The sequence below is a fragment of the Equus przewalskii genome, chromosome 31 (genome assembly GCF_037783145.1).
Source record: "Equus przewalskii isolate Varuska chromosome 31, EquPr2, whole genome shotgun sequence".
Lineage (NCBI taxonomy): Eukaryota > Metazoa > Chordata > Mammalia > Perissodactyla > Equidae > Equus > Equus przewalskii.
The window spans coordinates 609,762-627,518 of NC_091861.1; the positions used below are offsets into that span (position 1 = coordinate 609,762).

The 17,757-nt window shown below is 34.9% G+C and overlaps 1 protein-coding gene across 15 annotated transcripts in view; it reads right to left on the minus strand.

Annotated features, from left to right (window-relative positions):
- The window catches only part of CATSPERE (catsper channel auxiliary subunit epsilon), a 263,656-nt gene that overhangs the window by 102,063 nt on the left and 143,836 nt on the right, over positions 1-17,757 (minus strand). For all 15 annotated transcript variants that reach the window (XM_070602097.1, XM_070602095.1, XM_070602105.1 and 12 more), the window contains 2 exons: positions 14,550-15,042; positions 167-644 (listed from right to left, as the gene is read on the minus strand). In XM_070602097.1, coding sequence (XP_070458198.1) covers positions 167-644; positions 14,550-15,042 — 971 coding nt within the window. The remainder of the gene's footprint in view (positions 1-166; positions 645-14,549; positions 15,043-17,757) is intronic.

The window sequence follows — 17,757 nt, forward strand, 5'->3', positions numbered from 1 at the left end:
CGCCACCGGGCTGGTCCCCAAAAGCTATCCATTTTTAGTTGATAAAAAGTGCACCTTTACCTGTCCAAAACACCATACATTAGTGTACTTAAAATTGTTACATCTTTATAAGGAAGATGTCTATTATGAAATCTAGAAAAATCTTTTCAGAATAAGAATACCTCACCTGTAAAAACATCATGAATAATGCTGTTATCTGACAATCTTGATAGATTTCCAGATTCTGTAGGTGTCTGTAAAACTCCAGTAATGGTGAGATTGTGGTAATAATAGTAGATCCTATGTTTGTCCCATAGTATGAATTCTGGCATTGCTGAATACAGAAAACGTGGAATTAAAAAGCTGTCAATAGCGACATCTAATGCAAAGTCTTGGTGTGCCCATTCTTTGGAATCTTCGTTATATATCACAAGGTAAACCTTTTTGCTAACTGTACATGTAACGCAGTAATTTAATAACAAGGCAAGTTCCAAAGGGTGCGCCGTATACTCAACATTGTGTATAGTCAGAGTAGTAGCTGGTGATATATTTAGAAGTTTTTTCAGGTTTTCAGTAGTTATTATTTTGACAAATTTAAGACCAGTATATCCAAGATAAACTTCATTTTCTGTCCAGATTGCCATGCTGCTTCTTCCTCTTTTGGCCTGTGACAAAATTGAAAATAATTAGAAAATCTTTGATGGGACAGCCCTAACAATTTCTGTCTTCTAATTTGCTATATGGGAAGAGGAATCCATCATAAACATATTAGATGAGAATTCCAGGGAGCCCCAGCTGTGGAATGAGTTTTCACCCACCCACAAGCTCTTTTCCATAGGTCTTCACTTAGGGCTTGGATGTAGGAAGCCAAAGTTCTTGGGGCAGGGCAGGAGAGCTGAGAGATCCCCCTGAGGCATTCAGAGCCTCTCCCAAATATAAAGCAATAACCTTCTGAAGATAGGGAGGAGGCGGGCAGCAAGGCAGCAAAGTTGAGAGAAATCCATCTGCATTCTGGATTCTCAGCTACCATACCCAGGAGAGTGGGACAGGAGAACTGAGAAAAACTCTCCTGAGACATGCTTGGCCTCTACCCAGAGCTACCCAAAGCAGTTTACTTGCCAAGATTAGGGGCAGGGAAGCAGGAGAGAGAGAGAGATTTCCCAAGGCACAAAGATCCAGGGCAGATGAGAGAGGAAAGAGAATTCCTCAGCAATCAAAGCTAGCAGTGACAGCTCTCCCAGAGTTTGGAAAGCTGGTGGCTCAGTTATAAAGTATGAAGAGATCTCTAGAATCTTGTCAGTGCTAAGATCCCAAGCATGGCCAAAGAGAAAAAAACTATGATAAAACACTGAAGGATCTAGTGGAAAAGATGGGCAACATGAGTGCAGAGATGGGAAATTTCAGCTGAGATATGTAAATGATAAAAAAGAACAAAATGGGCTGCTGGCCCTGTGGTGTAGTGGTTTATCTCACGCACTCTGCTTTGGTGACCTGGGGTTTGCAGGTTCAAATCCTGGGCATGGATCTACACCTGCTCATCAAGCCATGCTGTGGTGCCATCCCACATACAAAATAGAGGGAGATTGGCACAGACGTTAGCTCAGTGACAATCTTCCTCAAGAAAAAAAAGAGGAAGACTGGCAATGGATGTTAGCTCAGGGAGAATCTTCCTCTTCGAAAAAAAAAAGAACAACAAAATGGAAATGCTAGAAATAAAAAAATATGATATCAAGAACAGAGAAATTATTAGATAGATTTAAGAGAAAGCTGGGAAAAGCAGTGGAAAAGAGTGGTGAACTTGAAGACAGATTAATAGCATGTATACAAACTTAAATACAAAGAAAAAACCAGAGCAAAGAAATAAACAAGTCACCTAAGATCTGTGGAACAATATTAATTGGTCTCATTTATGTGTTTTAAATCCTAGAAGGAGAGGAAAAAGAGAATGGTGCAGAAGAAATATTTGAAGGGATAATGTCTAAGAATATCTCCAAATTAATGAAAGATGTAATTCTAGAAATCCAAGTTCAGTTGAACCTCAAACAGGATACATACAAAGGAAATCACACCTGGATACATAATAAAAGTGCTGAAAACCGAAGATAAAGAGCCAATTCTAAAAGCAGCTACAGCTAAGAAGATATTATATATATGAGAACAAAGACATGAGTAATGGCTGACTTCTTACCAAAAATGATGGAGGCCATAACATAATGGAATGATGTCTTTATAAATTGCTTTAGAAACAACAAAAAACAACAAAAATCGCCTGTTATCTTATACTTCCTGTATTCTGTGAGACAGTCCTTCAAAAATGAAGGCAAAAAATAAAGACACTTTTGTACAGACAAATGCTGAGAGAATTTGCAATATGGGAAATTTTAAAAAGGTTTTTCAGTCTGAAGGGAAATGAAATCAGGAGGAACTCTGGATGCGCAGACAGAAATAAAGCATACCCAGGAAGATGTATATAACAGATTTATTTTGCTATCAGCTCATCTATATATCTATTTATCTTTATGACAACTGACTTTTTAAAGCAAAAATATTAACAAATATCAATAACTATTTTGGGATGTATAGCATATTTAGAAGTAAAATATGAGACAAGAGCACAAAGGGTGGGTGGGGTATGAATGGAATTGTGCAGTTCTAAGGTTCTTACACTGTTGTGAAGCACATATTATTTGGAATTAGATTCTGATGAATTAAAGATGATTATTATAAAGCCAAGTGCAACCACTAAAAAATGGCTTTGAATAAAAAATCAATATAGGAGACAACATAGAAATACTGAAAAATACATGATTCATCCAGAAGAAGACAAGAAAGGAGAAACAAAGGAACATAGAAAAAGTGAGATTAATGGAAACAAATGCCAGAATGGTAGACTTAAACTCAACCATAGCAATAGTCATATTAAATCTAAGTGGGCTAAATACTACAATTTAAAAGCAGGAATTGTCTCACTGGAGAAAAGGCAAGTGCAGTTTGTAAGAAAGGTAAAGTCACAGGTTGATAGTAAAAAGATAAACATACAGCATACAAACACAACACATAAGAGAGCTGGCACAGCTGTGTTATTATTATACATAGATAAATAAAGCCCAAACGAAATATCACTTCACACACGCTAAAAGAGCTTCGGTAATAAAGATTGGACACACTAAAGGTTGGTGAGATGTGGAACTAAGTGAAAAAAGCTGCTATAAATATTTTATAATGTCTTAATTACTACAGCTTCATAATAAATTTTGATACATGGTAGAAGCACTCCTTTGCTACCCTATGCCCTCCAAATCCTCAGCTCTTTATCCTTTCACATGTATTTTAGAATCAGTTTATTTCGTTCCACAAAGTAACATTGGGATTTTCATTGGAATTGCATCAAATCTATAGATAAATTTGAGAAGAAATGAAAATTTTATAATATTGTGTTTCTACTCATGAACATAACTATTTATTTAGTTATTAATATTTTTGATAATATTTTATTTTTATCTCCACCGAGATCTTGTACCTTTTTAGTGACATTTATTTCCAGATATCTGTAATTTTTTTTGTTCTATCTTGAATTTCTGCATGACTTTTAGAATCAGCTTCTCAATTTCTATAAAAATCCCATGGAGATTTAATTGCTGTTGTGCTGAATTTCTCAAGAACTGACATTTTAAGAGTATTGACTCTTCTCACCCATGACATGATATATGTCTCCATTTAAGTCTTATTTCACTCAGTAATGTTTTATAGTTTTTAAGTGCATAAATTTGCACCTCTTTTTGTCAGACCTATCCCTAAGTATTTAATATTTTTAAATTATTGTAAATAGTATTTTTGAAAATTTAAATTTATGATGGTTCATTTGTATGTTTGTGTATTTCATAGACAAAATTAAATGGTTTTTATATTTCATATAGAAATTTAGTTGATTTTTTTATATTAATCTTGCATCCTGCAATCTTGGTAAACATACTTATTAGCCTTGATAGGTTTTGTATAGATTCCATCAACTTTTCTACATCTAATAATGTTGTTTTGTGAATAAAGACAGTGTTACTTCTTCCTTTCCAATATCGACGCATTTTATTTGTTTCTTGACTGCAAGAACTGCCAGTCCAATGTGGAATAGATGTGGTGTGAGCAGACATTCTTGCCTTGTTCTTATTTTAAGTGAGAAAGGCAAGAAAGAAGCAAAGGAACAAAGAAAAAACGATGCTAACAGAAAACAAATACCAAAATGGTAGTAGACTTAAACCTAACAGCAGCAATAATTACGTTAAATCTACGTGGACTAGATAGTCTCCTGTCATCACGTTAAATCTACGTGGACTAGATAGTCTCCTGTCATCACGTTAAATCTACGTGGACTAGATAGTCTCCTGTCATCACGTTAAATCTACGTGGACTAGATAGTCTCCTGTCATCACGTTAAATCTACGTGGACTAGATAGTCTTCTGTCATTACGTGCAATGTCAGCTACAAGTTTTTCATAAACGTCCATGTTAAGTTGAGGAAGTTCTCTTTTATTTTACTGATTTTTAAAACTAATTATGTATGTTGGATTTTGTCAAATACTTTTGACAAAATTGTGTTGGATTTTTTCAAATATTTTTGTGGTCATCTATTGAGATGATCATACGGTTTTTCTTTTGTTGTTTTATAATATGGTGAATTACATTGATTGATTTTCTGTTGTTAACCACCCTTTCATTGCTAGGATAAACCTTACCTGGTCATGATGTGTTTTCCTTTTTATATAATATTGGGTCTGGTTTTCCAAAATTTTGTTTAGGAGCTTTAAATCTTTGTTTAGAGAGATATTGGTCTATAATTTTATATTCTTGTGATGTGTTACTGTTGGTTGTGGTGTGAAATAATGCTGGCCTCATAGAGTAAATTGGGACCTATTACCCCTCTTTAATTTTCTGAAAGAGTTTAGATGTGGTGTCATTTATTTTTTAAATATACGGTAGAATTCACCAGTGAAATCCTCTTGACCTAGAGTTTTCATTGTGGGAAGGTTTTTAAAGCTTTTAAAAAATAAATTCAATTTCTTTAATTGATATAGGGGTATTCATGTTATCTATTTCCTCTTAAAGAGGCTTTGGTAGGGGCTGGCCGGGTGGCACAGGGTTAAGTTCACAAATTTTGCTTTGGTGGCCCAGGGTTTGCTAGTTCGGATCCCAGGTGTGGACATGGCACCGCTTGGCAAGCCATGTTGTGGCAGGCCTCCCACATAGAAAGTGGAGGAAGATGGGCACGGATGTTAGCTCATGGCCAGTCTTCCTCAGCAAAAAGAGGAGGCTTGGCAGCAGATGTTAGCTCAGGGCTAATCTTCCTCAAAAAAAAAAAAAAAAAGGCTTTGGTAGTTTGTGTCTTTCAAGATATCTGTCCATTTGATTTATGTTTTAAAATTTGCTTTAAATTTGTTTTAACTTTGTATTTAATGTTATTTATAACATTCTTTTATTATCTTTTTAATAGCAGTAGACTTTGTAGTGATTCCACTTCTTTCCATCCCAATATTGGTCATTTGTGTCTTCTCTTTTTTTATCCTTAGTCTGACTAAAAAGTTATCAATTTTATTGACCTTCTCCAAGAACTAGCTTTTTGGTTTTACTGATTTTCTTGCAGTTTTTCTGTTTTCTATGTCATTAATTTACCCAATGATTTTTTTATTATTTCCTTTCTTCTATTTATTTTTGGTTTAATTTGTGTTCCTTTTTTTGCAGTTTCTTAATGTGGAAGCTGAGATCATTGATTTGCGACATTTCTTCTTTTCTAATATAGGGGATTAATACTATAAATTTTCCTCTAAGTATCTCTTTAGTAGTACCCCACCAATTTTGACATGTTCTGTTTTCATTTTCTTTCAGTTCAAAAACACTTTCTAATTAGTTTTGAAAATTTATCCTTTGACTTATAGATTATTTAGAAGTGTGTTATTTAGTTTCCTAATATCTTGGGGGATATTGCAGATATCTTTTTGTTATCATACCTAGTTTAATTCCATTGTTGTTAGAGAACATACTTTGTATGATCTGGATACTTTTAAACATATCAAGACTTGTTTTATGGCCCAGAACATGAGCTATCGTGGTAAATATTCCATGTACATTTGAAAAGTATGTGTATTTTGCTATTGTTGGCTGTTCTGTACATGTCAATTTGACCCAGATGGTTGATAGATAGTGTTGTCCACGTCTTCTACACCCTTACTGATTTTCTATTTTTCTATCAACAGAACACTGTCAGTTATTGAGAAGTGTTGAAGCACTTGACTATAATTGTGGTTTTACCTGTTTCTCCTTCAAGTTCCACATTTTGCTCCATGTATTTTGAAGCTCTGTAATTAGGTTCATAGACATTTATGATTTTTATGTGCTCTTGATGAATTGTTATTATGAAATGACCCTCTTTATCCCTGGTAATATTCTTTGCTCTGAAATATACTTTAATACTAATACAGCTCCTCTAGCTTTCTTTCTTTTTTTTTGAGGAAGATTAGCCCTGAGCTAACTGCTGCCAATCCTCCTCTTTTTGCTGAGGAAGACTGGCTCTGAGCTAACATCCGTGCCCATCTTCCTCTCTTCATATGTGGGACGCCCACCACAGCATGGCTTGCCAAGTGGTGCCATATCCGCACCCGGGATCCAAACCAGCGAACCCCAGGCCACTGAAGTGGAACATGTGCACTTAACCGCTGCACCACTGGGCTGGCCCCAACCTCTAGCTTTCTTTTAATTGATGTTATCATGTACACTTTTGTCTATCCTTTTATTTTATGCTATTGTGATTTAATGTTTAAATGTTTCTTGTAGGCACCATCTAGTTGGGTCTTGCTCTTTTTAATCAATCTGATCATTTCTGCCTAACTGGAATGTTTGGGTCATTTACATTTAATGTGATTATTTATATGGTTAGGTTAACCCTATCATCTTGCTACTTGTTTTCTACTTGTGTCAGCTTTTCTTTGTTTCCTTTTCTCTTCTTTTGGATTAACTGAATATTTTTTATGCTCATGTAGATATAATTTTTATTTTGTCATTTTAGTGGATGCATTAGGGTTTATAGTACACATCTCTAATCTCTCACAAATCTGTAAGTGCATTATACCACTCTAAATGTAGTATAAGAGCATTACAAAAATATATTTCCACTTTTTCCGTCATACTTTTTTTTTACATATATTAACTCCACACTATATTGTTACTATTTTTGTTTAAACAATCACTTATCTTTTAAATAGATTTAAATAATAAGGGAAAACATTATACATGTAATCTTATAGTTACCATTTCTAATGACTTTCACATCTTTGTTTAGATCCATATTTCCTTCTGGTATAATTTCGCTTCTGTTTGAAGGGCTTGCTTTAACCCATTTATTCCTGTGGGTCTGCTGGTGATGAATTAACTCAGCTGTTGTATGTGTGAAAAAGTATTTTGCCTTCTTCTTTGAAAGATATTTTCATAGCTATAGAATTCTGGTTTGACAGGTTTAAAAAATATTTTATTTATTTTTTTTCTGCTTTATCTCCCCAAATCCCCCCTGGTACATAGTTGTATATCTTAGTTGCAGGTCCTTCTAGTTGTGGCATATGGGACGCCGCCTCAAAGTGGCCTGATGAGCAGTGCCATGTCTGCGCCCAGGACCCGAACCAATGAAATCCTGGGCCTCCGCAGCGGTGCGTGCGAACTTAACCACTCGGCCACAGGGCCGGCCCCTAAAAAATATTTTAAACATGTTGCTCTATTGTCTTCTCACTTGCATTGTTTCCAGTGAGAAATCTGATGTCATCTTTCTTCTTTTGTATGTAACATTTTTTATTCTTCTGGCTGCTTTTAAGATTTTCTCTTTATAATTAGTTCCAAGCAATTTGATTATGTGCCTTGGCATAGTTTTCTTCATATTTCTTGTGCTTGGGGTTCACTGGGCATCTTAGATCTTCAAGTTTTACTTTTAATCAAATTTAGAACATTTTGGCCATTAATTTTTCAAAAAAAATTTTTTCTGTCCCTCCTCCCCTCCTTCAGAGATCCCAAGTACCTCCATGTCAGGCTGCTTGAAATTTCCCAATCACTGTGATACTCGTTTCATTTTATTTTTTTGGGTGAGGGGGTGTTTGTTCTCTCTGTATTTCACTTTGGATAGTTTCTACTGCTATGTTTTCATGTTCATTAATCCTTTCTTCTATAATGTCTTCTGGTAATGCCATTTAGTGGCCTTTTTTTTTTAAGGTCTCAGACATAGAAGTTTAAATCACTAGAAGTTTGGTTTAGGTATTTTTTGTATGAAATATTTTATCTCTACTTTATGTGCTCATTTTTTCCTGTAGCTTTTGAATATGTGAAATATATCTGCTAATTCTAACATCTGTGTCAGTTTGGGTTCAATTTTGATTGGTTTATTTTTCTCCTCATTATGGGTCATATTTTCTTGTCCTTTCTATGTCTGGTGTTTTTGATTGTATGACAGAAATGTTGAGAAACGACTCAACTGTGTTGAGTGCTGAATATTTTTAAATAAATGTTCTTGAGTTTTGTTTTGAGACGTAATTAAATTACTTGGAAACAGCTGGATCCTTTTGGGTCTTGTTTTTAAGATTTGTTACATGGGACCAGAGAAGCATTTAGTCTAGTGACAATTATTCCTCAGTATCGAGGCGAGAGCCTTCGAGCACTCTACCCAGTCCTCCATGAATCGTTCTCCGTGTTTTCAGTCTGGCTGGTTAGAACAGGTACTATTCCCATCCCTGTGTGACCCAAGAATTCTATTCCCTAGTCCTTTCAGCTGGTTCTTTCTCCACACTTGAATAGTTTCCCCTCACATATTAGTATTCTGCTCAATGCATGAGGGGAACTCTTTGCAGATCTCTGAAATTCTGTGTGGAGCTCTTTTATCTCTGATATTCTGCTTTGCAAACTCCAGCCACCTTAGTCTCTCCTGACCATCAGCTCTACTTCCTCAACTCAGGGAATCTGCTGGATTCCGCCTGGGTTTCCCACTTCACTCTTCTATGATCTGGGAAATTTCTAAAGAAATTAAGTGAGGCAATTTCAGGGCTTGTCTTGATTTCCAATGTCTCGAGAAGCATTGTTTCATACATTCGTTCAGTTTGTTTTGGTTGTCATTATTTCATGCAGGAGGGTAAATATATAGTTTTTGTTTTTTATTCAATCTTGACCAGAAGTGGAAATTTCTAATATAAGCATTAAATGCTATAAATTTCCCTCTAAGCACTGCTTTAGTAGCATTCCACAAAATTTGATATCTTATATTCTCATTTTCATTCAGTTAAAAGATTTTCTAATTTCCTTTGAGATATTCTATTTAACTCATAAATTATTTAAAAGTGTGTTGTTTAATTTCTAAGTATTGGGGTATTTACAGATATATTGCTGCTATTGACTTCTAGTTTATTTCAGTTGTCATTAGAGAACACACTTTATATAATTTAAATTCTTTTAAATTTGTTGAGGTTTGTTTTATGACATTATATAGTCTATCTTGGTAAATATTCCATGAACACTTGCCAAGAACATGTAATCTGCTGTTAGTGGGTAGAATGTTCTGTAAATATCAATTAGATTCAGTTGGTTAGTCAGTTCTTCTATACCCTTGCCTAATTTCTGCTGTTATCTTCAACTATAACTACAGATTTGTCCATTTCTTCTTTCAATACCATTAGTTTTAATATGTTGTATTTTCATTTTCATTCAGTTAAAAATGAATTCTAATTCCTCTTGAAACTCTTTGCCCAAAAGGTTATTTAAATGTGTATTTGTAAAATTTCAAATACTTGAGGGCTTTCTACATCTTTAAAAAATTGATTTCCAGTTTATGTTAAAATCAGAGAACATACTCTGATTTCTAGTCTTTTAAATTTGTTAAAGTTTATTTTATGTTCCAAAATATAGTCTATCTTGGTTAATATTCCATGTCCACTTGAAAAAAAATGTATTTTCTACTGTTGTTGGGTGGAATATATTCTACAAATATCTATTAGGTCAAGTTGTTTGAAGGTTAATACTAATAATATTTCAGGGCTCAGCAAACTTTTTCTGAAAAGGACTATATAGTAAATATTTTAGCTTTTGGGCCACATAGTCTCTGTTGCAAATTTTCCTCAGTGTCATAGTGTAAAAGCAGCTAGAGATAATACAGAAACAAATGAGCATGGCTATGTTCCAATAAAACTACAAAAAAGTGGCAGGCTGGATATGGCTGATGGTGACAGTTTTCTGACCCGTGGTATTGTTTATCCTCATATATCCTTGCTGATTTTTTAAATTTTCATTATTTTTTACTGAAAATGGAGTGTGGAAATTGTCTAATAAATTTTTGGATTTATCTGTTTCTCTTTTCAATTCAAATAATATTGGTTCATGTATTTTGAAGCTCAGTTGTTAGGTGCATACACAGTTAGTATGGTTATGTCTTTTTGATGAATTGACCCTTTTATCATTATATAATATCCCTCTTTTATCCCTGATTGCTTTCCTAGTTTGTCTGCTATATTAATAAAGCCACTCCAGCTTTCTTTTAATTAGTGTTTGCATGATTATATCCTTTTTCAATATTTTACTTTTAATCCAACTACATTGTTATATTTAAAGTGGGCTTCTTAGAGGAAGCATACAATTTGGTCTTTTTTTAAAAAAATCCAATTTGACAATCTCTGCCTTTTAAAGATTTTTATTTTTTCCTTTTTCTCCCCAAAGCCCCCCGGTACATAGTTGTGTATTCTTCGTTGTGGGTTCTTCTAGTTGTGGCATGTGGGACGCTGCCTCAGCGTGGTCTGATGAGCAGTGCCATGTCCGCGCCCAGGATTCGAACTAACGAAACACTGGGCCGCCTGCAGTGGAGCGCGCGAACTTAACCACTCGGCCACGGGGCCAGCCCCGACAATCTCTGCCTTTTAATCAGTGTTCTTGGGCCTTGTACGTTTAATAAAATTATTGATATATTTTTATTAAGCTCTGCCATTTTATTGTTTTCTGTTTGTATCCTCTGGTTTTTGTCCCAGTGTTTCCCTTTTCTGCCTTCTTTTGGATTATTTAAATTTTTTTTTAAGTATTCAATTTTAACTTATCTATTAGATTATTTTACTCTATCTTGTCTAATTTTTTTGTAGTTGCTCTATGGGTTACAACATATGCACTTAACTTTTCACAGCCTACTTAGAATTAATACTTTAACATTTCAAGTGGAATGAAGAAATCTCACTACCCTATAGGTCCCTTTACCCTTCCTCATTTATATTGTAATTGTCATATGTATTATATCAACATACATTAAAAACCCCACCAGAAAATATTATATGTTTTAAGTTTTGCTTGTACCTTTTATACATATTTTGAGGAACTTAAGGTTATAAAAATAATCTCTTATATTTACCTGTATGTCTATCATTTCTGTTGCTCTTTATTCATTCCTGAAGTTTTAAATTTCCCATTTCCCTTCCACCTGATAAGCTTCATTAGGCACTTACTTCTTTTAAAGCAGGTCTGCTGGTAACAAATTCTCTTTGTTTTCCTTCATCTGAGAACATCTTTATTTCTGTTTAATTCTTGAAAGACATTTTTTTCTGGAAAGAGAATTCTAGGTTCTTTCTTTTTTTCAGCACTTTAATAATATTGCTCCATTGCCTTCTGTCATCTGTGGCTCCTCATGAGAAATCTGCCATGACTTGAGTAATTCTTCTCTTATATATGATGTGTCATTTTTCTCTGGCTACTTTCAAGTTTTTTTTCTCTTTAGTTTTCAGTAGTTTGATTATGATTTTCATAGCAATTATCTTGTTTGGAGTTTGCTGAGCTTCATAACTCCGTAAGTTTATATCTTTTGCCAAACATGGCAAGTTTCTAGACATTATTTATTCGGATATTTTTTCTACATGATACTCTTTCTCCTCTCCTTCTTGGACTCCAGTGACATGAATGTTAGACTTTTTGGTATCATCCCACAGGTCTCTGAGGCTTGATTCAATTTTGACAAATTTTTTCTATTGTTTAGATTGGAAAATTTCTATTGATGTAACTTCAGTCTTATTGACTGTTTCCCCTGTCATGTCATCTCCATTCTGCTCTTGAGTGCATCTAATAAATTTTTATTACAATTATTCTATTTATATTCTAAAATCTCTGGGTTTTTTTTTCTTCTTCTCCCCAAAGCCCTGCAGTACATAGTTGTGTATATTCTAGTTTAGATTCTTCTGGCTCTGTCATGTGGGATGCTGCTTCAACATGGCTTGATGAGTGGTGCTAGGTCCGTACCCAGGATCTGAAATGGCAAAACCCTGGGCCACTGAAGCAGAGCATGCAAACTTAACTACTTGGCCACAGGGCCAGCCCCTAAAATCTCTGGTTTTGATTCACAAAGTAGTTTAAAAAAACTTGTTCTTGAGGATAGTTTCATTGAATATATATAATTTTAGGTTGACAATAACTTTATCTCAGTTATTTGAGTATTTCACTATCTTCTGGCTTCTATCAATCCTGTCTCGTTTTATTGTGTTTGTTTGTAATTTGTCTTTTCTGTCTGGATACTTTTAATATCTCTTGTTAGTCTTTGATACCCTGCAATTGCATTATTTTGTGTCTAAGTGGGTTTCCTTTTTTCCTATATCAATTGGGATTTATTAGTATTTCTGGATTGAGGATTGATACCTTTCTTTTAGTCTGAAATCTCAGCTGTTTACCATTTTCTCTAATCTTTTATTTTGGACTTCTGGTTTAAATATATGTTGGATCTCCTCTTTTCTGTTTTCTCCTTCATCTCCGTTACTCTCTTTTTCTTGTTTTCTATTCCTTTTTCTCTCAGTTTTTCATTTTGTTTAATTTCTTATCTAATTTATAATGCATTAGTTATTTTTCTTGTATCCAATCTTCTATTTAAGGTGTCAATTGAATTTTACATTTCAATTGTTATTAGTTTTACCTAAGTTTATTACATAAAATATAATAAACATTTATTTTTACATTTTAAAAAATTTGAAATATAATCCACACAGAAAATAGACCAAATAGAAATAAACATAGCTGAAAGATTTATCACAAAGCAGTAGGCTGCGTATGACTATATAGATTAAGAAACAGAATATTATCAGAACTTCCAAACACCACCCATGCTGTCTTCCAATCGCTGCATCTTTTTTTTCCAGGATAACTACTATCCTAAATTTTATGGTAATGACTTCCTTGCTTTTAGTTTTACTCATTGCTTTGTCATTTGATAGATTCCTTTTTCCTTATGTTTTCCATTTATTTAAACACATTAAAGATATTTTATATTCTGTCAGTTCCAATGCCTGATTTCCTTACAGGAATGATTCTGCTCTTTGTTGTTTCTGCTGACTCTCTTGGCATCTTGTTTCTTCATTTGTTTTGCTATTTTTCAATGTGAGTTTAATTTTGTCAGAAAGTTATTCGTGGAAAATTTTCAAAGCCTAACTTGAGGGTTTATTTCTCCCTAAAGAACTCATGTTTCCTTCTGCTTGGTGCTAGGCTTAATGTCTTTTTAGAACCACATAAGTACTGTGAATTTGGGCCCCAAAGTACATGTGGGTTGGCTTCCGATCATGAATTCCAAAGACAGACTTTTTCTCTCCTTCTAAGAGTTAAAGCTGGGGCCGGCCCAGTGGCGCAGCGGTTAAGTTCATAGTTCTGCTTTGGTAGCCCAGGGTTCGCCGGTTCAGATCCCTGGTGTGGACACGGCACTGCTTGGCAAGCCATGCTGTGGCAGGCATCCTACATATAAAGTAGAGGAAGATGGGCACGGATGTTAGCTCATGGTCAGTCTTCCTCAGCAAAAAGAGGAGGATTTGCAGCAGATGTTAGCTTAGCGCTAATCTTCCTCAAAAAAAAAAAGAAAGAGTTAACACTAAGACAGACTTAATTATATAGGGAAATTTTTGAAGCTTCTTGTTTTAGGCAAAAATTATTACCAGATGCCCTACCTTGCTCAGGCCCAAAAGTTTGTCTCCAAGTACCAGAAGTCTAAATATCTAGAATCAGCATATGGCCTCAGGGCAGCTGAGATTTTGGAATTTGCTTCTGCCTCTGGTTTAGTGCTCCAGGACTCCCCCTTCCACTCTGGATTTCCCTTACTTCTGTATAAGATCAGCTATGTGCTTAGAAGAAGGTTTAACATTTTTATGCAGCATCTTAGGTGTTTTGTAATGTGATAGCATCAGGATATCTTATTCACTATATTGTCAGAAATGAAAGAGTTAATTCATATTTAAAAGCACATAGAGTCTTTGTTTGGGGAAAATAAGTTTTGAACTTTTTGCCCATTTCAAGGTAAAACAAAACTCTCATAATATGACTAAGTGACTCGGCAAAATAATATACAAGGTTCATTTTATCCTCTATTATTGGAGGTACAGCTCTGTAAAGAGATCTCTGAGAAGTTAGGTCTGGAAAATAAAGCTATTTACAACCATAAATAAAATAACTCTGTAAAGTGTTGCATAGTATAGTCTGATATATCACTGAATCAAATAGAATGGTAAATATATCTAAATGTGTAGGTATAATATACATATGCATAATCTTTTACTAACCTTCATTAAATATCTGACCCAACACCATTTTCTTGATGTAATGCCAATAATTCCACCATCAGGAAGATCTACATTTCTTCCCAGTCTCGTAAATTCATGAAAACTTTTTACGTAAAGAATACCATTTATTAGAAAAAATATTCCATCCTGTGATAGGTTCATATCAGACACACTGTGTCTCTCATCGTCAGTCAGAATGTTTGGAGGCACTCTGACTCTGGTCCAAGTCCGGAATGAATCATTTGTTTGAAAGGTCTCCATATCGGCTACCACAACGACAAATGAAAGAACACAATCATACCAGTCTGCCATTAACTGACTACCACGTGGTGAGGAGATCGGTAAAGAACCAGGGATCTCAGGGATGGTCAACAAAGGAACAGTCAGCAAGAAAAGAAAATCTGCAATGAAGCAATCTTGAAAAGCCACTTGATTTCCTCTAATCTCCTTTAGCATGTCACCTGCTGTCATTGGTACTGAGATATGCCACGTCCTAAGAAGAGAAAAATAGAAAATATAAGAATAAAATGGTCTCTTTCTCTCTTCTCATCCTTTTGCACAGTACTGAATTTATCATCTTTTTACAAGTTTTTATTTTTATCAACATAAATCTGGGTAAAACAAAGCAAATAGTACTAAGATGCTATTATTGCCCCATTTCTCCTCATTCTTCACTCTTGTTCCCAAAGGAAAACAATATTGACTCTTAAGCTCTTTCTTCTGTGATGTGTCTCCATATTCTCAAATAAATATTCTTATATTGCTCTCAATATATAATTTTTATACATTATCTATGGGCTTCTTATATGACAGATGAAGATGTTCTCTCATATAATATACCTACCCGTACATCTTTTCCTCTTCTCTCAAACTAATATGACAATGTTTAGCTAAATCTATAGTGTTTACATTGTTATTACTATGTAAATATTTTTTACTACTGAGCCAGTTATTATACTATGATTACCTTTTCTTTCATATTTATATTTATTTATAATAGTTCCACTGGAGTTAATAATTATTTCATTTTGGAAACGTGTTTAGTTTTCTAAGTTTTCTATTAGGTAATTAAGATGGCACTCCATAATATTTTCCATGTGGTACATGCAGAGGCAATCTAGCGCTTGTTTCCTGGGATTTCCCTTCATTACTCTCTGGATTGAAGCCACCATTTACTGGATCCAATGCTTTGATCTTTCTTGTTTTGCTAAAGCATATTCTTGAGTACCTCTCTGTGAATGGGTAGATGAACATAAATCTTTTGAGACCCTAAATATGCAAAAATATCTTTATTTTATACACTTGCTGGATAATTTGGTTAGCTGGAGACTTCAGAACTTTGAAGGCATTTTCTCCAGTCTTTTTGTATTTAGGTTTACTACAGAAAAGTCAGATGACACATTGATTCTTGTTATTACTTAAATGGGTTGCCTTTCTATAAGTTTTGAAGATCTTCCTTTTTTCTTGGTATTCTAAAATTTGACAGGACTCGGTCTATCTTTTGAAGTGGACCCATAGAGAAATTTGTGAAAACAAACACTCTGATATACATCTTAGAAGTTATGAAAAGTTCTAAGGAGAGTTTCTCAGCAGGGAAATCCAGGATACATCAGGCTGTAGGATGTTCTGTAAATGCTTCTTGAGTTTCCTGTTTCCTCAATGAATACATATTGGGTTGGTGGTGCTGACATTTTACCCACTCAGAATGAGATCCTGCCAGGTCAAGAGGACCCCATGTTGGGGCAATTGTAGAGTTGTTATCAAACCTCTATGCCCTAAACCATGCCTTCATGAAATTTGGTGCATTTACTGCTTTTTTCAAGCCATACCACTGACTCTAACATTGGTTTCAAGGATAATTTTTTAAATCACCGGTACCATTTTGTTACATTGTCCACTGGCTATATAATAATCTCTTATATGCAGCGACACTACAACTAGGTATTGGTGGCTATTTTGTTTGAATAGATAATTGGTTATCTACATGGCTTAGGATGGACCCGCATTTAAGGCCTGGCCAGGGTATACTGAGCTTTTCAATTGTCTATGTCTATCATTTTGTTTTCAAATCTTTGACATTTTTTTTTTACCCTGACTAAACTTCTCAAATTTTTTTCTTACTTGTTTCCCATTTTATAGCCTTTTAATCTTCTTTTATGTTTATATCTTCTCCCATTTCTGTGAAGATGCTATTTATACTCTTTTGAGAAGGTTTCTTTTGCTCCCTGCTGTGTGCTGTTTCCTTTGAGTTCCATCGTTCTCTTTACTGATTGAGGTCTCTGACATTCATGCTGGAGGCCTTCTCTGTCTGCTGGTCCTTGGCTGTCCACTGCGTTTAAGAGAAGCAATAGCAAGCTGTGAGTCAGCTTTCAGGGGTACCTCTTACTCCCCTCGGGCCCCACTGTGCTTCTCTCCACCTGACTGCAAATTTGTGTTCTTTCAAGTAGGTCTGATCAGTTAATCCAAAGAAGAATCCACTTCTATCTTTCCAGGAGGATGTATGGCAGGTTTCCGTATTCAGGGAGCAGGCTAGAGGACAGGAGTGAAGGCACGCTGAGGTGTTCTCATCACTTTACAGTTCCCTCCTGCAAGCTCTTCATTAATGGAATTTCTGTGCTCCACTAAGTCAGTTACCAGCTCTCTCTCTGCTTTCTGTCCTCTGTTCTTGCTTCCCTCTCCATTGTTTGTCCTCATAGGCATGCAGTTTAAGAATTTTTCTCTCAGTCATATTAGAAAGATTATGGGAGAAAATAGAGATAAATAAATGTATTTTATCTGTCATGTTTTAATTTATTTTCTCTAAACTGAATTTCATTAAGTCATGTTCTGCTTAGGAACTTCAGTGGCCCTTTAATTATATCCAGGAGAAAATTTAAACTATTCCAAGTGATTTTCAGGGAATCTTCATATTTTTTCCTATTCAGTTTCACTTGCCATATTATATTTCAGGGGTGTTCTTTCTTTTTGCCTTTGCAAACTGTGTGCACTTTTCCCGTCTCTTGGGGTCCCCATTCCCTCTCCTCCGTCTCTATATTCTACTTGTCCTTCAAGTCCTGCCCAAGAATTCTCTCTTCTATTTTGCTTTCCTGTTTTACCACGCAATATATCTTTTCTAAGCACATATTAGTCAATCATGTGGATGGCATTTTATGGCATCCAATGCAACATTTTTTTTAATGGACCTTTGATATTCTCTACATACACATAT